Source organism: Osmerus eperlanus, chromosome 4, assembly GCF_963692335.1.
Source record: "Osmerus eperlanus chromosome 4, fOsmEpe2.1, whole genome shotgun sequence".
Taxonomy (NCBI): Eukaryota; Metazoa; Chordata; class Actinopteri; order Osmeriformes; family Osmeridae; genus Osmerus; species Osmerus eperlanus.
The window spans coordinates 17,473,195-17,488,287 of NC_085021.1; the positions used below are offsets into that span (position 1 = coordinate 17,473,195).

Sequence of the window (15,093 nt, forward strand, 5' to 3'; positions counted from 1 at the left end):
AGACTATATATAAACTGACATCATACACATGCACACACACACACTCTCTTCCCACACATTCTTTCGGTCTCTCTTCTTTAACACAAAAAATGCTCACAAACACACACCGAACACACAAATGAGCCAATTGCTGCACTAAATCGATTTGGAATGTCAGCATAAGCACATACACAAACAAAAACATTTCCTTGAAGTCAAACACAAAAAACCATCACCACAGTTTTGCATCCCCGATCATTAGGACCCAATAATGGCAAACTGATTCAATCTAGTCCAGAGTAATCAATAACCAGAAAAATGAGTCCATGATGAATGGCTGAGTGTGAAAGTATCAATAGTTTTATAGAGAGGACCACCTAGGAGAGCTAAGTACCCTCACTTCATCTCTGCCCCAGCTGGCTGTCACTGGTGACCTACTTAGACCTTGGAGAGGGGAGAGAGAAAATCTATAAGAAGACAGGGACAGAGGCACGAGGGGAAGTATGCGTGTTAGTGTGTGTGTTTGCGTGTGTGTGTGAGCATGAGTGTGGGGGTGTGCGTTACGGTTGTGTTAGCGTGTGGTGTGAGCTGGTGCATGAGTTGTGTGTGTGAGCGTGTGTGAGCGTGTCGTGTGAGGTGTGAAGGGTAGAGAAGAGACAAACAGGACAGCCAGAGGCGCGCAAGGCATCGATCTGTCCTGCCAACCCTGGTGGGACAGATAAGATCTCATTGAAAGCTGTTGTCTTTAATTGGGAGGGAATAAGCTTTGTTGAATGACTCGAGTGGTGTGTTTGTGTATGTGTGTGTGTTTGGGTGTGTGTGTTTGGTGTGAGGTAAAAGAGAAAAGAGAAAGAAAGGGCGAGAAATGGACAGCGAGAGGAAGAGTAAAAGAAAGGTTGACTAAAAGAGTATATGAGTCTGACAGTTTGACTTTACCTTTTATGCACCCCCCCCACCCCCCCCCACCCCACACACACACCTCACCCATCCCCTCTCACCCAGGTGGAGAGGAAACAGAGTTAGATGTGAAAAGAAGGAGTTGGCAGGTCTGGGTAGCGTTAGGTTGTATGGGCCATTTCTCCCAGTCAGAGCTTCATACCTGTAGATTAAGGGGAGTGTCTGGAACACAGCGGCAAATAGAATTTCAGACCTGCTGCCATGGTTACATGGTTACATTTAGTCATTTTAGTCATTTAGCATGGTGCTCCGAGGTGCAGTGGAAACGATCTCTGGGGTGTCAGAGCACGCTCACAATGTGATTCACTCAGAACTGATCGCCTGTACACACACACACACACACTCACAGATGCTCACACAATCACAGACACATAACCAAAACCAAAATCCTACAGGAGGGGTTAACCTGCAGCCTCTCTTCCCTGTGTCACACCCCACAGTAAGAGGTACAGAAAAGGGAGAGATGAAGGAAGGGAGAAATAAAGGATAAGAGAAGAACATGAGGGAGGGAGGGGGGTTGTAAGGAAGGAGGGAGAGAGGAGGAAGGACACTAGTCCCCACAATTGCTGAGGCAGAGGCAAGAGAGAGGAGGGGAAAAAAGAGGTTAAGGCTGGAGGAGAAAGGAGAGGCAGAGCAGAGGCAGAGGCAGAGAGGTAGTGGGAGAGAAAGAGGGACAGAGAGGGTTTTAAATCACAGAGGGAACAAGATCCATCAATGCAAAGCCATTAGGCTGCAAAGATCCCCTACCTCACACACACACACACACATACACACACGCAGACACACATACAAACACACACACTAGACACACATACACACACACAGACACACACACTCAGACAGAGAGGGAAAAACTTTACGCTTGCACTTCTCGGGCGTTTATCAGACTGTCAGGTCCCTCATTCAATACTGGCTTTCTCCTCTGAGAGAACTAAACAGGACACAACTAAGAGCCTGCACAGAAGCTGTCTACCACCACACACACCCCTGTACATCACCCTCTCCTCTCTCTCTCATCTCTCTCTCTCTCTCTCTCTCTCTCTCCTCTCTCTCTCTCTCTCTCTCTCCTCTCTCTCTCCTCTCTCCCTCTCTCTCATATACACACACACACACACACACACACCAGCTTGCACGCACACCCACAGTTTGTATACTATCCACCACTCCATCCTTGTCCACAGTGCAGTGCAGCTGTACATGAACAGCATCAGGAATGACAAAACATGAGGTCATCTTGCACTGGGCGTGCAACGCAATCCGCATAGACATAAATCCTCAAAACATTTGCCACAGTGTGTGTGTGAGAGAAACAAAAATAAGAAATAGAGTAACAGGGAGAGGGAGAGAGGGAGATGAGTAGTGATACCATATAAAATAGCATCTGGATGCTTCAGTCTGCAGTTAGCCTGGAAAAGTGCTAAACAGCACAAAGAACCTGTATTTCTGTGTGTATGTGTGTGTGTGTGTGTGTGATCATGAGAGAAAGACACCTACTGTGAATAAGATGTCACCGTTAGCAGATGTGTAGTGTTGTGTGTGTATGTGTTACCTTGGCCATCATAGAAAACACTGTGTCTTATGTGTGTCCTGTTCTGTGTTGTTCTGTAGCAGCTGTACATAAAGAGTTTATGTGTTATGTTATGAGGCCACAACAACAATGACAAGCACAGAAATGCAGGAATACCTGGACATTAACTTGTGATTTTTCATATATAAAGACTATCTCTCTCTTTCTCTCCATTTCTTTCTCTCTTTCAGAGGACACACACCTGTTCCAGATTCAGAGCACATGTTCGTTCGTCTGACATGGTGTGAGTAATAGGCTAAAGTGATTATATGTGCCTATACATGTGTGTTTGTGTGTTTGTGTGTGTTTGTACGCAGGCTTAAGAAGATATCAGAGCCATGCTGACAAGGCAGACTCCATGCACCACAGGGCAGAAACTTCTGACACACACACAAACACGCACACACACACACTCACACACACAGCCCCCCACAAAGGGAAACAGGGGGGAGAGAAGGAGGGGAAGATAGAAAAGGTAATACGATTTGATGAGAAAAAAGGAAAGAAGAGGAGAGAAAAGGAGAGAAAGGGAGAGGAGAGGAGGGAACTGGAAAAAGGCAGGACAAGATGTTGAGATGAAGTTCCCCCCTGCTGGCCCCTCCCTTCCACTCATACTGCATGTCCAGTCCTGATCTCCTCTCTCTCAGAGGAGGAAGAGGAGGGACAGGGGAGGAGGGGAACAGAAAAAAATTGGACCGACTGGAGGAGAAAGGAAAGGAGGGTTAGGGAAAGAGACATAGAGCTGGGCTTGTATGCCCAATAGTTTACATGGCTTTATCTGGGCGGATCAGAGTGAAGGGCATAGACGGTATACATGCCAGGATAGGGCCGGATCCTCCCTCATTGATCATCTTAACCACTCTGTCAGAGACTGGAGCAGGAGTTCTGTACAGCTTTATAAATCAACACAGCCTCCTATGAGAGTGAGGGAACGGGAGAGAGAGGGACAGAGACAGTGCGAGACAGAGAGAGAGAGAGATTAATATATATTAAGCCAAGCTAGGCATCCAGGGAGAAATATTCACTTTACCTATCTTTTCCTCCTCTTCTCTCCCTCCCTCTGTCTCTCTCTCGCCATCTCTCTCTCATTTTATTTTTCCAAAGAAGGAAATCTCTCAGTTCCGAGGTTAATTTCTGCACAACACTAGTCTTTAAATCTTTCCATGCTTCTTGCACACACACGCACACACATAAACACAAGCCTCCCTTTGCTCTCCCTGTCAGTCTCTACCAGAGTGAGTCACCCTACATGCTCCCTGGTGTTGCATTCATAACAAAGGCATCTGCTGTCTTTCTGCCATCTTCACAAGACCATAGATGGGGTGGGACACGCGCCTCCTCTGCAGCGAGGAAAGCAAGAAAGGCAAAGAAGAACAAGTGGGAACAAGAACAAATGAAAATGGTAGATTTGATAGATGGCTTTGTAACAGTTGTCAACCTGTCAGCTTTGTCTGTCTGTCAGGCCTGTTTGTCTGCCTGTTAATCTGTCTGTCTGTCTGTCTGTCTGCCTTCCTGCCTGCCTACCTGTCTGTCTGTCCTGCAGCACTCGACAACTCTGGGTAACAGAGACAGACATACTGACAGAGAAGTGGGTCAAGCAGTCTCCAGCAGAGACAGACAGAAAGAGAGAGATGGAGAGCGAGAGTCGAGGGAGATAAGTAAAAAGAGAGGGCGACAGTGATGGTTTGGCAGGAGCAGCAGCATGCAAAGTGACAGGGAACATAGCTGTATGGAAGAGAGTGAGAGAGAGAGAGAGAGAGAGAGATGAGAGAGAGAGAGAGAGAGAGAGAGAGAGAGAGAGAGAGAGGAGAGAGAGAGAGAGAGAGAGAGAGAGAGAGAGAGAGAGAGGGAACAGGATGAAGACACAACACCAGAGGCGCAAAGGCAGAGGTGAGGGCTGGAAAGAGAGAGAAAGAAAGAGTCAGTCAGAGAAAGAAAGAAACCGAGAGAACCATATTTTCTCACTGCTGAAGGGAAATGTCACTTTGACGCGTGGCTGAGCTTGAAGAAGCTCTGTCCTTTGTATTTCCTCTGACACTGCCCCTGTTCTCTCTCTCTCTCTCTCTCAGTCCGTCTTCACACTAGCAGCCTCTTCAGTCTCTTTCTCCTAACACTGATCATCCTTACAAGGCCTAACAGCAGCCATAGCGGCTTCTAACTGGAAGAATGATTGACTGACTGGCTGGCTGGTTGACTGACTGGACAGCTGGCTAAATAGTTGGGAAGCTAACTATTACTGTAAGATATCTCCTTCTGAGAAGCAACTTACTGACTGATTTACTGACTTGATATCTGACTGCTTGCTGACTACTGGTTGGCTCGAAACCCTTCCTACTAAAGTGTGTATCTGCCTCTGAGTCACTGTGCAGACTGGCATGTTCTGATCCTGAAACACGCCGCAGTCCCTGAACCCCACGCTCCGCCTGCATCCCAGATACTGAGGGAAACAGCAGAATCACACAGGAACATGAGCACCCTGGACACAAAACAACAATGTTCACATACTGAAATATCCTATTCCAAGAGCAACAGGCAGCATCTTACTGCTGACTCATATTCTACTTAGCTGGTGTGGGACAAGACTATATGAGGTATGGGAGTTGAATGGAGAGATTGTGCTGCAGAGATGGACCTAAGGGAGCAATAAAGATGGTACTAGGCTGGAACAACAAGATACATACATGCAGTAGATTGCATCCATGTACGTATATGCTGTATATATTATCATTCCAATTAGCTATTTGAATTTGACTTTGAAATTAGATGCCTAGGAGAGTTATATTTGGAACAGCAATAGTAGTAGTGTAGGCCATGGGAGTTAGTTGGCCAGGGGTAAACTGATACAGAACGGTAGTGTGTAGAGGGAGACAGGGAGAATGTATTTGTTAGTCAGACGGATGCTTGAATAGCTCTAGGTCTCTTTTCCTCAGCAGACACACAGCCCCATCCAGCCCCAGGGAGCCAAGCCCAGGGACGGGATGCTCATCACAGAGCGCCGGGCTCTTTGTGCTCTCTCTGTTAAGATGTTTGATTGATCATGTCTTCCCCCGTGTCTCACTTCTCAGACTCAGCCTGGCTTCACAGAGGGCTCGGAGAATACCAACACAACACACTGCTGAGCCAGGGGGCTTTTGAACACAGGCAGGTGTGTGTGTGTCTGGGTGTGTGTGTTGTTTTGTGTGTAAGTTTATTATAGAAACTGTTGTTTGGGAAGCAGGAGGCTGGTAGGTTGTTACACCCAGACACTCACACGAACACACACACACACACACACACTCACACTCTCACACTGTCACAGAACACATACCTGCAGGGTACACATTAATAACATGCACCAGTGGATCACATAGACAAGCATTACATGTGAACACAGACACGTGCCTTTGCTGCATGTTAATGTGTATGCTCACAACATCTCTATACACACATACAACATATCTCTGTCTTTCTCTCTCTCGCTCTCTGTCTCTCTCTCTCTCTCTCTCTCTCTCTCTCTCTCTCTCTCTCTCTCTCTCTCTCTCTCTCTCTCTCTCTCTCTCCTCTCCAGTCCATCTTCACACTGGCAGGCTCCTCAGTCTCTTTCTCTCTATCTTCTGAGACTGATAATCATTGTAAGGCCTCGTAGCAGCCATATTGGCTTTCTAACTGGAAGAATGATTGGTTGACTGACTGACTGGCCAGCTGGCTGACTGGCTAACTAAGTGGCTGATTGTCGAGCTGGATATTTTAGGATAGAGCCTTGGCTTACAAATTGATATCTTCTTGTACTTCTGACTGGCTGTCTGTCAGTGTACAACATGTACTCACAGTAGACAACATGCAAACACAAGCATGTTAGGGGACAGTGTCTATATGACATGAGAACTTGTATCAGCTGCAGGACAGAGGGATGGAGAAGCAGGGGCAGAGAGAGAGAGAGAGAGAGAGAGAGAGACAGAGAGAGAGAGAGAGAGAGAGAGAGAGAGAGAGAGAGAGAGAGAGAGAGAGAGAGAATCCCACTGGGGTAGAAGAAAAGAAAGTGACTGGGACAGATCAGATGACAGCCTGGCAGGAAACACTAGATTCCCTCCTACACAAACACACACAAACACACATACTGTACACACAACATACGCACGCACACACACACACACACACACACACACACAAACACGCAATGAGAGGCAGATTTCTCAAGGCCCCACAGTTAATTATTCAACAGCCAACAGACACTGTCAAACACTACAGAGTAGTCTGGGCTAAATCGAGCATTTCTCACACTCCTGTCCTGTAATCCTGCTGTCCCTGAGCAAAGATCAACTCAATCTACTGGACCCCAGGAGACCTCGGAACAATGTCCACACTGGAGCACCATGCTCTGGTCCCGAGAACTCAGAACTTAGTGTCGGACAGGTGGATTCTGATGGAGGTTCAGATAGAAGCTGGCTTACATTGACCCGTGGACGTGCAATGCATGCATTAACAAAAAACTGTGTGCATACGCTTATGTGTACGCCGTCACACACACTGATCATGATTCAGCTGGTCTCAAAGCAGCCTAGTAGTCTGCCCAGATATTGAGTCTGTGAATGTCCTACTTGGAGAGACTGCAGGATGTGTGTGGGCTGAAGGTAAGTAGTGTAGTGCTAGTCATTCAAGGATGAGGCAATACCTTGGTCTGGCTCATTCAATATTCATCACTGAGTTTGTGAGACCATAGTGAAATCATCACTGGGCCTGCATCCAGTGAGAAACTGAATTATAGTTGTTAATGTAAAGTAATTTAACTTCAAAATCATATTGGAGGAAATATTTTGAAATGCAAAAAATAAAAAATAGAAAGGCATGATAAGATTTGTGAATACATTATTTAATATATATATATATATAAAAATAAAAATAAACGGTTCCACTAGAAGACCAGTGCAAGCCAGGTCTGTTTGAGCCGTAGGGAATGGACGATATGAGGACGAAAACGCTCCTCACACATTTCCTGAAGAGACATTTGACACTGCTGACACCCCGCCAACCAAGAACAAGCAGACGTCTTTCGTCGATAATATCGGTTTCAGCACAACCCAATACACGACTGTCTGCCTTTTCACCAGACCCCGCGGGGCCACCGGTGAGCAGGGACCATTTTTGTCACATCTTGAATCGGTTACTGAGGCACAGATTTGCACAAACAGACTTATTCAAGAGTCGTTCGAGCATGAGCTCAGATGGGGATTCGCCGCTTGTGTTCCATATGTCAACGGCTTCTCAACATCACACATCACTAGAAACCAAAATAGAAACATTTCCCAGCGAGAATCTCATAAACTAGAGCATGATATGCCTCGTCTGGAATTCACAAGAGGTTGCGTGTAGAGGCTTTCTCTGAGTCCAGAAACTAACACCTTCATCAAACGCTAGTGACTGGACAAAAAGGTGTTGCCCCGTTTATCCTACATTCTCTTTGTGAGCGGGTGAATGCTGAATTGCACATGAGTTTCATAGTCTATTGATCGTTGTATAGTAGCCTAAAGATGCTGCATATTGGGGTGGGGGTTAAGCTTATCATGTTGCCTATATACCATCTTACCTCCAGACCTGGCCCAGTTGTAAGATATGGAGGACGGACTGAAAGAGCCACATGCACACCCTGCAGCACCTTCGGGTTCCTGTCGCAGGCGGTGAGGAGCCGGTAGCGGAATTGGCAATCCCCCTCTGGTCGCTGCCCTTGGTGCTGAAATTGCAGTCGCCCCCAGACGGCGCGGTAGCCGCACCGACAGCCGCTGCCGCCACTGTGCCGCTGTCGCGGCTGAAATCTGAGTAGTCATAGACGAACCACCTGAAACTCAATACCTGAACCACCGTTGAAGGAACCACAACGAAGACGAGCGTAAGCCCAAACCACCAGTAGTCCCGCCTAAGGTAATAGTCCGCTGCTAGCCACAGGTCGGTGGCTCCGTCGGAGAAAAAGACAAGGATGGCGCAGAGCACCCAGCAGCAGTCCAGTAAGGAATAGGGCTTTCCGGCGTAGCGGTACTGAGCGGGACGCTGCTCGGGGTCGCCGAGACATCGGGGCGGGTTCTCATCCTGCTCAGACACAGCTGCTCCGTCCGATTTAGCCGCCATGTTGGTTGTAGAAAAGAGAGTGAGGAAAGGGGAGAGCGGGAGTGAGAGGGGAGGGGGCTATGTGAGTGTGCAAGTGTGTGTGTTTCCTAAATGTGTGTACGCGAGAGAGAGAGAGAGAGAGAGAGAGAGAGAGAGAGAGAGAGAGAGAGAGAGAGAGAGAGAGAGAGAGAGAGAGAGAGAGAGAGAGATGCTTGAAGACAAAAGTGATCATCTTTTCGATCGCTATGATGGCGTGTCAACAGGCTCAGCCCCCTCAACACAAGAACTGCAATCAGCAGCTAAATCATGCATTTGCAATATATCAATAGCCAATGTTGATTGGCTTATAAAAGATGTTCGATGAGGTCTGTCAAGCCATGTTGTATTGTAAGTAGTAACGACTTATCAGTAAGCACCCGTCGTGTCCGGATTTGTGCTATTGCCAGAGGTCATTGACAAATTATTAATTGAGACACACAAGACGCTATATCAAACCAGTTAATCAATTAAACAGTTTTCCCAATGTCTATGCTGAACAAGAATGTCAATGTTTTTAACCGCCAAAAATAGATCCAGATTCCAGCCGGTCGAGCAGGTAATCTTGCAATAATGGAATCATTTAACAGACGCTCTCATCCAAAACGACATGAAGGGGGATTTCGAACCGGAGACCTCTTGATCTACCGTCAAAAGCTCTACCACTGAGCTATACCTAACCTCATATACTTGTCTGTCTAACGGACAATAAAGCCTGATTTGTCGCTCTTCCTACTGTATAAATCTGGCCGTTCAATCTATTCAGAGTATGACTAAACGCTGATGAGGATAATTGCCCTTATTTCCATTAAGTCTGCTGAGGTTGTCCCTCGGTGATCGGTTTGGCAGCGACGTGAACCGAATAAGCTCTTTAACTTCCAACTGACATAAATCCAGCTAAACGTTGCTCTGCAGCATGATCCGCAATAAAACCGCGGTAAACCAACGTGCCAGTAGCGGATTAACCGGTTTCACTCCAGAGTATCATGGGGGTCTAAGGCTCGGTCCTCTGTAGCCCTTTGGCAATGTGAGGGAGGCCAATAGTGATATCATTGTGTTGAATTTGGATTAGAAATCAGATCTGAGCTCATGCAGGTTGTAACACTAAATTGATTCAGGTTCTAATCACAGACTTTGCAGGGAAGGAAAAGTTAGACTAAAAGAGAGAGAGAGAGAGAGAGAGAGAGAGAGAGAAAGAGAGAGAGAGAGAGAGAGAGAGAGAGAGAGAGAAAGAAAGGTTATCATTCCAATAATCTCAAATTACCTCCCTAATCTGCCAAAATATGAATACATTGCAGATACATGAAAATTGTAAAGAAAGCTTTGATTGAAAGGCATGAAAGCAACCAGTCAGCAACACCCTGATTGGTTGAACTAAGCCCTCCAAACAAAACCTGCTGAGAAAGAGCTGGGTCCTCAACCTGGCAGGTCAAACCTCTCTTTCCCCAGACCTCGTATTCAGCACCATGGACAGTGACACCATGACTAACCATGCACACACTGTACTGAATATGTGTGTGTGTGTGTGTCCACTTGGCTGGTTCTGTGTATCGTCTCTGACTGTAAGATCCATCCATCCATGAGCCCGCATGTGAGTGAAGGTCGGATAAATTGGTTCAATGTTAAATCAGCTGTTTGTGTATGTGTGCATGCATGCATGTGTATGTGTGTAAACGTGTGTGTGTGTGTGTGTCTGCATTGCTGGGCTGGTTCAGCATGGCAGCTGCCATGTCCGCTAAGTGTTGTTTGGCCACAGCCCTCACCCTGGCCTGCCGACCACAGAGGCCTGCTCTCATACACTCCCCGGCTTTCTCACCATGACAGCCAGAGACAGACACAGGAGCGATTGTGTGTCTATCTGTTTGTGTGAGTGTATGCTTGTGTGTGTGTGTGTGTGTATGAGTCAGAGACTGCAAGATGCCATCAGAGGATAGAAGGATATGATTCCCCCAGCTACTGAGCTCAATAGAACTCTCCCACCAAACTAACCAGAAAAGGGGAACCTGCAAGACTGCGTCTCTCCAGCCATCTTTACTATCCCTGAAGTCTCGTTGAACACACACCACAATGCCTGAATCACCAATTGGCTGACGCGAGCATCAGCAGCAGTCCAATGAGGAGGGGGTGAGGACGGAACAGTACAGAGGAGAGACACTTACGTCTGTCAGAACACTGGGCAGCATCCCTAGTTGGATGAGGACCCTGTGTAGATGAGGTTCCAAACTGGATGGATGCAGTCGGGAGTATTTCCCAATATATTACACCAAAAATGTGATACCATCCTTTATTCTCTTTATGATGAATGGCTCACTGAGTTGTCTCAAATAGGAGGACCACTTGCTAAAGAAAAGGAAGCAGAGTGCAGGCAGGCCGGCTAGCCAGCCGACCGGGCAGGCGGACAGACAGACGGGGGGAGGACAGGGGAAGGGGGGATTCATTTCTTTCTTTAATCAGCTGAGAAGGATTCATCCTGAGAGGCCAGAGAAGCTCCAGTCAGCACTTGACCACTTCTCCATTTAGCAGGATGATATCTTAATGAACACAGTCTCAGACCTTCTGGCTCAACTCCCAGAACATCCCTATTCCCGACACCAGCCCTAGCCCCAACCCCCATCCCTAACCCCAGCTCCAGCCCCAACCCCAGCCCTATCCCTAACCCCAGCTCCAGCCCCAACCCCAGCCTTATCCCTAACCCTAACCCTAGTTTAGCATTTGCAGGGCTGCATGTGTGCCTGCTAGAGTGGCCCAGTACAGCCTGCCAGTATCGTGGTGTAAGTCTACTGTTCTCGGATGCTTACAGCCAGTATAAATGGGCCTTTAGACCGGAATACTGGCCCTGGGCACTCATTAAACGTTGATTTAGATGTGTATGTACTGTTCCTGTGATTGACCTGTAGGCTTGAAAGGATTAAGCAGCCTGGACCAGGGCTTGGCCATTACTGCTGCAGAGCCAGCCTGAGAACACAGCCCGATACCACAGTCTGGCAGATGGAGAGGCTGGTCATCTGAAGGTTACCGGTTCTAATCTTGTGGCTGACTGGTTATAGGAGGGAGGGGGCTAGGGACAACAGTTTAGAGTTGTGGAGGTGGATCAGAGATGAGAAGACAGAAAGACAGTGTGTGTGTGTGTGGAATTACACACTGGAGTGGAGGTGCGACCCCTGGCTATCTATTATTGATGTAGCAGAGCTGTCTGGATCTTTTATTACTGCGATACTGAAGACTCATCAGACACAGATGGGGACATCACAAGTCCCTCTGGAGTGTGACTGTGTGTGTGACTGTGTGTGTGAGAGTGTGTGTAAGTGTGTGTGGTGTGTGTGTGTGTGTGTGTGTGTGTGTGTAAGTGTGTGTGTGTGTGTGTGTGTGTGTGTGAGCGAGAGAAAGTGAGCGGGACAGACAGACAGAAAAAAAGAACGACAAAGAGAGTCTAAGATAGCGAGAGAGAAAGAGAATGAAAGCAGGAAGCACAGTGTGTGGTTGGGTTACGCTCGTGTCTGAAGGCAAGTTGGTTTGACCAGTTGAGATAGAGGGGGTGTATGTGTCCTGTATGTGTGGGATATATTTGTGTTTTGTGCTTTGATCTGGGCCTTTTATTCTTCCTCTGCTGTTCCTTTGACATATTCCTTTCCTTCTGCTGCTTCTGGGAGAGGACAGCAAAACAGAGAAGAGAGCAGGGCAGAGAAAAGAGGATTATAGGAAAAGAGAGGAGAGGGAGAGAAAGCTTATAAAGAGTATATTTTGTCAAGTGTATCTTTTAATTGACAACAATGATGTCCACAGTTTTCCAGCTATTTTCCCTTGTTCCCTTCGTTGTGTCTGTCCCAGATACCCAACACCTAATTGCATCCACACCTTAATGACATCACAGGTTTCACTACATGACCTATCAGCCCCCGGTAGTCCCATGAGGAACATCACATCACTTCTCGCTCGAGACATCCCTCCTAACCTCATTACATCACTCCTGACATCACAACATCATACTTGATGAGGTAATGTCTCCTGTTCAGGCAGAACCCTACACTGCGTGGTTTCATGGTCTTGATGTGCTGCTGCCCTCTCATGTTTGTGAACAGATACTGCATCCCTGGCACCTCTCCAAGGCAGCAAACACTCAAGCTGAAATGCCAAAGGGTCATGCTTTGTAGACAACAGCCCTTCCCTCCTCTTCCTCTTCTTCTCAGCTCCCACTTTCTTTCCCTCTCCTGGCTCTTACCTTCCTTTCACCCCATTACTCCCTTATCTTCTACTGCTGCTCTTTTCTACTCTTCCAATGGCATTGCCAGCCTCTAGTCCCCTCGTCTTGCCTCTCTTTCTGCATTCTCCTTGACCCCCTTTCATTCCATGGCCTCCCCCTGTCAGTCCCCTCTGTCCCCCCCCCCCCCTCTTGTCTTTGCTGTGTAGTGAAGTAGGGCCGAGGGAGGAAGTGCTATGATTAGCAAGGTTTCAGGAGCAGGTCCATCTGAGCTAACCGCTGGTGTGTCCGTGTGTGTGGGTGTGTGTGTAAGTGTGTGTGAGTGTGTGTGTGTGTGAGTGCGTCAGGAGTAGGTCCCTCCACCAAGGTCAGATTCAGACGCTGGTTGTTATCAGCTGAGCAACAGCTGCCGGGGCTAGCTACCCCTGTGTAAACACACACACACATCAGCCGCTAAAAGTGCTACAAAGCCTCTGCCTTCCTGATAACACACCGTAAGGGCCACCGAGGACTTGTAAAGGAATAATAGGAGGAGGAGAGAAATAAAAATATGTTGTAGGAGGAAGGAGAGTGGAGAGATGATTAAGATGATGAGAGAAAGGAGATGAAGGACAGGAGGAGGAGAGAAGAAGAAGTACATCGTAGACGTTTTCAGATTTTAGCCACAGGCTGCTGTTCGCTCCTCGCCGTATTGCTGTTTAATGTACTCTCTCTCTCTCTCTTGCACACACACACACACATGTACACGCACACACACATGTACACACACATATACACAGCTTTTCTGAGACCCCAGTCAAGGTGTTTTATTGACAGGAAGCTGTGCCTGTGAAAGAATCAACACTGTAAACAAAGATAATGTAGCCTTTATGATGTCATAGTCAGCTAGGGAAAACACATGCCCGACTGTTCATGTGTGTGGGTGTGTGTAGGCTTTGTGTATGTGCATTTACAGTAACACTTTTCTGTGCACAGTAAGTGTATGTGTTCATATTTGACTGCATGTCCTGTCCGGACCCAGCCTTTTCTTCGGTGAGCTAAGAATGGAGTCTTTACTATTCTTCTTCCTGATAATTGTTTATTATGGGATGTTGGGGTCAGAGTCCCAGATGAAGAAGAGCTGAAAACACTGATGTCATCAATCATTTCTCTCCAGTATGGCTTTTATCCTTTCTCTACCCTTCACCCCGCCCCCCCACCCACACACACACACACACTAATTCATCCCGATGTACAGGGAGTCAGGTGGCTGAGCGGTTAGGGAATTGGGCTAGTAATCCAAAGGTTGCTGGTTCGATTCCCGGCTGTGCAAAATTACGTTGTGTCCTTGGGCAAGGCAACCCTACTCGCCTCGGTGAGAATGTCCCTGTACTTACTGTAAATCACTCTGGATAAGAGGCTAAGTCTGCTAAATGACTAAATGTAATGTAATGTACGTACATCCCCTACCACCAACCAAACACCCTATATATAATACTGTATGTTTGACAGGCAACCTTAGACCAACCGATAATGGCCGGGTTTCCCAGATTCGTTAAGAAGCTCTGAACTTCTTAACGAATCTGGGAAACCCGGCCAATGTGGGCTGATTAGCATAAAGTGTTTATGGAGTGTCGAAGGGAAATTGTTGTTCTAATCAAAATATTATTATAGAAAAGTATTATGGAGAGCAGACTGTGGTGTGAGTGGACTCTTTTCACAGTTAGCGCAGGAAGGACACTGCTGGGCTCTTGAGAACCGTAGGCGTGCCTGGAAGGTCTTTCCTGGTTCTGCAGATCTGGAAGGATCTGTCTGGTGTGTGTGGTTCTGGTTTGGAGGGATGGGTCCAGCCCAGACCTGGCTGCTGTGGTGTGTGGATCAGTGTCCCTGTGGCTCACCACAACCACAATCTCACCTTCAGCCAGACCCAGCAGAGCCATCAAAATCCCACGTAAAAGCTACACTTACTGTTCTTGTTTTCGCTTCCCTCCACACCTCCTCCCCACTTTTTCTATTCCTCTATAAACCTCTTCTCCCCCTGTTCCCTCCCTCCCTCTATAAACCTCTTCTCCCTCCCTCCCTCCCTCCCTCCCTCCCTCCCTCCCTCCCTCCCTCCCTCCCTCCCTCCCTCCCTCCCTCCCTCCCTCCCTCCCTCCCTCCCTCCCACGTCACCATGCTAGTTTCCTGTTTTCCTGCTGTTTTCTGAGCTGTCTCAGAGGACTACTAGAGGAACCTGGAGAGTTCCACACACACCCGCGTTTGCACGTCCGCGTGCACACGTCCACGCACACATCAACAC

At 47.6% G+C, this 15,093-nt stretch overlaps 1 protein-coding gene across 1 annotated transcript in view; it reads right to left on the bottom strand.

Annotated features, from left to right (window-relative positions):
- The window catches only part of xkr7b (XK, Kell blood group complex subunit-related family, member 7b), a 15,191-nt gene extending 6,551 nt beyond the window's left edge, over positions 1–8,640 (bottom strand). Inside the window, 1 exon segment of the mRNA XM_062459760.1 lies at positions 8,067–8,640. Within this exon segment, the coding sequence (XP_062315744.1) occupies positions 8,067–8,602 (536 nt within the window). The 5' untranslated portion in view covers positions 8,603–8,640.
- Positions 8,641–15,093: the final 6,453 nt, after the last annotated feature.